Source organism: Petaurus breviceps, unplaced genomic scaffold (genome assembly GCF_028583685.1).
Source record: "Petaurus breviceps papuanus isolate PSGF00001 unplaced genomic scaffold, PetGlider_PUasm1.0 37, whole genome shotgun sequence".
NCBI lineage: Eukaryota > Metazoa > Chordata > Mammalia > Diprotodontia > Petauridae > Petaurus > Petaurus breviceps.
In genome coordinates, this window is record NW_027186296.1 from 77,873,031 (window position 1) to 77,879,288 (window position 6,258).

The 6,258-nt window shown below is 41.9% G+C and overlaps 1 protein-coding gene across 1 annotated transcript in view; it reads right to left on the reverse strand.

The window, feature by feature from the left end:
* Window positions 1-1,932: 1,932 nt before the first annotated feature.
* The window catches only part of ARL3 (ARF like GTPase 3), a 28,401-nt gene continuing 24,075 nt past the window's right edge, over window positions 1,933-6,258 (reverse strand). The window contains exon 6 of the mRNA XM_069098855.1: window positions 1,933-2,199. Within this exon, the coding sequence (XP_068954956.1) occupies window positions 2,152-2,199 (48 nt within the window). The 3' untranslated portion in view covers window positions 1,933-2,151. The remainder of the gene's footprint in view (window positions 2,200-6,258) is intronic.

The window sequence follows — 6,258 nt, forward strand, 5'->3', positions numbered from 1 at the left end:
GGCTTGCCTCGAATGGGAAAATTTGCAATTCTTGTTTTATGGGGGGATGCAAAAAAATTGTTTCTATAATGGGGGGGCTTTAAAAAGAGCTTAAAAACTCTTTATTTGGTGCCTCACAGCTCCCCCCCCCAGATGATGGCTAGTAACCCCAATAAATTACTTCGCATTTTATTAAAAGAGCTACCCAGGAAAGTTACAAAAGGTGGCTGAGGGTGTGGGAGGGTGCTTTAAAAGCAGCTTTGTAGGCTGGTGATAAATGTATGAAAATATTTTAGAAACGGTACACTGGTACATCCAAAGTCAAAGCTACACATTTTAAAATCAGCAATCACACCCCTGCTCCCTGCAGTTTTGAAAACACCTGCATCACGGTAGTTTAGAGCTGCACTGGTAACCTGGTGAGGGGGAATTCTATTTCCCTTCTTCCCTCAGCACAGGGACCACAGAACAGATTAGGGGTGAAATGACATCCCAGAAGGAGTCTCACATTGAGTGACTTTTGTCTATTTATGCATGTCTCAGCAGGACATCTTCTGTGGTTGGTGGGGGGATGAGAATTATCAACATCCTCCCCGCCCCCACCCTTTTAAAAATTGATGTTTGTTTCATATGCAAAGCTTTTACCCAGAAAGATGGATGGAGTCCATGGTCCCAGGATTGTGAAGCTGGTACTGAAAGTCAGCCGCTATGCCAGTATGCCTCTGACTTGGTCAGAACAGACCACCTCTGGGGATGGGAAGACAGCTGGTCTCTTTAGCCCATTCAACTTTCCACTATCCTGCTGGGACTTAAGGGTCAACTGCAGGGAGAGTTAATGTGAGGAAGACTGTTTCCACTAGAAACTGGACAGAGTATCTCAAATTCATTCTCTCGAAGTCTGAGACTCCAGGTACCAAAAACAGTCTAATTAAGGAGGTGTGGTAGCTCTGTGATAGGCCTTCTTACTAAACTGGGGACATTTCTTAGGGCAAGAAAAAACAAACTCTCCAACCACCTCTGAGCCACAGATTCCCTTCCATTCTCCCATCAGTCTCATGACCAACCACAGCAGGCCCTTCAGAGTGGGCTGGGAGCTTGGTTTTCCTGGATGTGACCTCTGAAATCACTGAACCAGTGTTCTAACAGCAAATCTTTTCCACCCTCATCCCACTCCACAAAGTTGCTGCTCTGTAAAAATTGATCTCTTCTTAAAAATCGATCTGTGCAGCTTTTCTCTGTGGAATGGGTTCACAGTAAAGCGGCATTTATTTTTAAAATCTGATACCAGGGGCCTATTGTAATCATTTAAACACAGAATTCTTTGAGCTTTAGAAATCTCTTCTATAGGAGCACCACAGAGAGGCCAGCTAAGCTGAGTCGGCTGCTCCGTGCTTCACTGAACTGGAGAAGCCTGTTTATGCTAGCCTTCGCCCTCGATCTGAGAGCTGTTTAAGGACTTTGTAATTTTTCTAGAATTAAACCTCCCACCTTTCCTTACATTCCAGTTGTCGTGATTGCCTGAGCCCTAAGCAGCTGCTTGTCTCTGCTGCTGGAGGTGGGGGGAGGTTCAATTTTGTAGTGACTTGTTTTCAATAAAGGGTTTTTTTTTCCATGCCCAAAGGGGGAGGATTACATGCACATTCTCCTACCTGCATGACAAGATGGTTTAATCATCTGCTACTCCTCCCCCCAGCTTCAACACAGGCAGAATGCAGCACCAGCTCAATTGGTGATGGGAAAAATCTGACCAACACCAGAGAATGTTCTGTGTGGTTTCCAAACCGCTAGGGGAATCCAGGGAACAGGTCAGTGAATAAATGAACTCGGCATAAGCTTTTTTTCTTCTCTTTTTTAAAGCCCACTGGAATGGTCTAAACTGCTCTGCAATCTCTTGTTCATTTAAAAGATCTCATTTTCTAATCATGTGCTTTGAGACATTTAATACTATTTCAATTATGCAGAGGAAATAATGTAATTCCTTTATTTGAAAAATGATACTGAACCTCAGAGATCAGTTAAACCTACTGCTGGAATGGGGATTCTTTTTTAGACTGTGCTGTTCCCTCTCTTTAAACAGCTGTAGCTGTACACAGATGGTCAGAAAGCAGCAAATGAGTGTTTTCAGGACAGAACTCAGCTCCCGCGGCTCCTGTGTTTCCATTCATCTAGATTTTATTTCTTCTTAGCATTGACGTTTTTGCAGACCCAGTTCACGCCGTCCTTTGAGGGAAACATGTACAGAGAAAGGCAATTTGTTAGTTGAGAGAGGCATGGAATGCCCAAAAGCGGTGCTGTCAGAAAGCCAAGTCTTTTGTGCCCTCCCCTCCCTGACCACCAGCCCAGAGGCATCTGCCCATGAGCATGGCAAGTCTCTCTTCCCTTTCATAGGGGTCTCCTGGGTTTCCCTGGCCTGAGTACGGCTGGGAACTAAGTCTCCCTGGGGATGGAGGAGGAGGAAAGGCTGGCAGCAAGTGATAGTGACCTCTTCTGGTCAGGCAGGGAGGGGCCCAGAGGAACAGAGAAGAGAGAATGAGCTCCTTCTTTGGGAACTGAATGAGGGTACCCATTGTATGAACTTTCAGATGGGTCTTTGGGAACTCCCTCTGAAAAAATAAACACATCTGCCTAGATACATGTGCCATTGAGGAGCTATCAGGAAAGAATTCCAGTTATTTTTTGGCTTTTTCTAAAGATGACCTTTGCTATGGCACTAGAGGCAGTAAGCCCCTGTTCTGGTGCCCCAGTGTGTTTGGTGTGACAGTGTACACTTGGAGTAATTAAATTTCTTTTTGAGAAAACAAACCAACTGCAGTATGTGTTACTAGACATACACTGGTACATTGTACATTTATTTCTTTTTGTGTTGCAGTACAGATCTGTTTAAAAGGAACTAGCCAGATTATAATAGCTCTAAGCACTACCAGAACGAAAAACTGGGGAGGAAGGTTCACTTAAAGGTACAGCAACCTTGAAAGTGTCCTTTTCAGGAAGACAGCAGAGATAAGTGAAAATTGTTATGCTGAAAGCCAACTACAAATTCAAGACAGAAGCGGAGACCCTGCTCACCCCTCACAGCCTGCTGCAGACCTTTTCAACTACCATAAGAGTCACATTTGACTTCTTTTCCTTCTTTTTCAGTCTCTCCAGATTTCAAAAGAATGGCAAACATTCTCAGTAGCAAAGAGTAAAATCAAACTAGGTTCCTACCATAACTCCTCCCTGCATCTGCAATACATACTATCTAAAGCCCTAATCACATTTGCACACATTGGGGCATACATGACACGCAGAGATCTGCATTCATTGTGACTGTAGGTCTATTTGCTGAACCAGAACAGCTGAGACAGCTTAAAGTAATAAATATCAGCTGACACCCTGGGCCTTTCAGAACACTAATCCCATAAACAATACATCACTGCAAAACAACAAGCAGCCATCCTATCTCCCCACTAATCTGGCCATAACCTGAATTTACAGTGATTAGAACTATGCTCACTGCCTTTAAAGAACTCCAGAGGAGAACCAGATCATTGGAGAACAGTCTTGATGACCACAGTCAAGACGGGTTTTTGACAGGCTTTTGCCATGCTGGGAGCAGCAGCAGCATCCAGGGAGCAGGGGAAATAATGACAAAGTTCAAGGCAGGAGAGAAGGTGAACTTAATGGATTGCCAACAAACAACTGGTCAGCTTAACTTTCTTTGAAAGGTGAATGCTGGTTTTAAGGTCATTTACTGAAAATAATTCATTTAAAGAACACATATAATCTTAGTATCTAATTGGCTTTCAAGAAAAAAAAAAAGAGATCACCTGCCAGGATACAAAAGGGAGGATTTTACAAATCAAAGCACAATGAATAAGATAACCATCTTTTCTCTGATGTCATTGCTCAATAACTCAGCACTTACATTAAACTTTTCATCTTCAAACACTATGTAGACACACTGAGAAAAATGGGTGTCTCAGCACTGGTCTCCACATATGTGCTTTTTAAAAACTAAAATGTCTCCCTGGTGAGATGAGGGATGGTCTTCCAAACACCACATTTTGAATTTCCAATTGGGTAAATTATTACCGGGATGGTTTTTGTTGTACTATATGTGACTATGCAGAAACTGAACTAATAATGTCGGTAAGAAGCTGGAGAAATGTTTACTCAGCTGCAAGAAGCCCAAGAGGAGGGTGCAGGCTGGTAAGCAGCTACAAGCCATGCATGTGGGAGAGAGGGGCCAGGGGAAGGTACCACAGAGCACAGCTGAGGTGGCCATGCAACTTCCAGAATGATTCCAGCGCTACTGGGAACAACTCTGCCCATCACCATCCTGGGCTACTGGACTAGCAAGCCTGGGTCCTAATGCCTCTTTGTGGCATAGTAGCCAGGATAGTGCTGAGCCTCCACACCGCCTTCTCTATTCCTCACTTAGGTGTGTAGTAAAGGGAAATCATCCTAGATAAAGCACAACTCTGGAGTCAATTAAGCTCCTTTGTTCCTAAAGCCCACAGAGGACCTGATACTCCTACTCCAAGAGGGAGTAGAGACCCAAAAGGGGTCACTTTATAGTCACACAGAGCACCAAATCTGTTAGGCTCACCATTAGTTAAGAATATTAACATGGGGCGGCAAGGTGGTGCAGTGAAAGCGCTGGCCCCAGAGTCAGGAGGACCCGAGTTCGGTTCCAGCCTCAGATACTTAACACACACACACACACACACACACACACACACACACACACACACTAAACCTAACAGTGTAGCCTGGAGTCAGGAGGACCTGGGTTCAGATCTGGCCTCAGACACTTAACACAAAAACTAGCCTTATGACCTTGGGCAAGTCACTTAACCCCAATTGCCCTCCAAAAAGCAAAAAAAAAAAAGAATATTAACAGTGGATTCTAATCAGGGTCAAAAGATGAGTAAGAACTCTAGGAGTCCATGGTACCATGCTACAACTACAAAAGTGGGCTCTTCCAGCTCCTTCCCTCTTTATCTGTCAGTACTGAATAGAATTTCTACTTTAAACCATGGATAGTTTTTCTGTACTCCAGTGTGTGGGTGCCAGGGTGTTCTCCTAGGTTCAGGGAAGGACCTAGCCACTGATTACCAAGGCTCCCAATTGCTACGTATTCGTTTATCTACATGGCTGCACAGGCATGCCACATTTACCTTACATAATCTAAATGATCAGTATAAAAAATCAAGGAAATGATGAAAAAAGGTTGCATGAGACAGAATCCTCTTCCTGTCCAATATTCTTCTGAACCATTTGGGAAGCAAATGGGCAGATTAAAACAGAATTAGTTCACATTAGCCTTTAGTGAATAAGTGAAAAGGCATTTATTAAAGGTTTACAATTTGCCAGACAAATGATGTATGGCTTTACTTCTGAAATAGATATAGTACAAACAAGAGCTAGAAAGGATCACAGGAGGTAAAATGGACAAATTTTGATTACATGAAATAAAAAAGGTTTTGCACAAACAAAACCAATACAACTAAAATTAGAAGAAAAGCAGGTAAAGAGGAGGGATCTTTGTAGCAAGTTTCTCTATTATCATTCCTTTAAAAATTTTTTTTTGTTGTTTATTTAGTATTTTATTTCCCCCAGTTATACATAAAAACAATTTTAACATTCATTTTTAAAACTGAGTTCCAAATTCTCTCCCTTCCTCCTTCTCCACCCCCCTCCTTGAGAAGGCAAGCAATTTGATATGTTATACATGTGTAGTCATGCAAAACATTTCCATAATAGTCATCATGTGAAAGAAAACACAGGCAAAAAAAAAACCTCAAGAAAAATAAAGTAAAAAAGTATGCTTCAATCTGTATTCAGAAAGGTCTTATTCCCAACATACTGGGAATTGCTTAGGATTTTATAAGAATAAGAGGTCATTCACCAACTGAAAAATGGTTAAAGGATGTGAATAGGTAGTTTTCAAAGAAAGAAATACAAACAATCAACAACTATATGAAAAAATACTTTAAAGCACTAAAAGAGAAATGCAAATTAAAATAACTCTTGAGATTCTAGCTTAAACCTGTTAGATCAGAAAATATGACAAAAAGGGAAAAGAAGTGCTAGCGGAATTGTGGGAAAACAGGTACACTAGATACATTGTTGGTGGAACTTCGAACTACCGTGTTTCTCCGATAATAAGACACTGTCTTATTATTTTTTGGACAGAAAAACACCAGAGGGCTTATTTTCAGGGGAGGGCTTATTTTAATGAACATTGACAGCAATTTTAATAAACAGGTAAATGTGAACAAAAAAATGTACTTT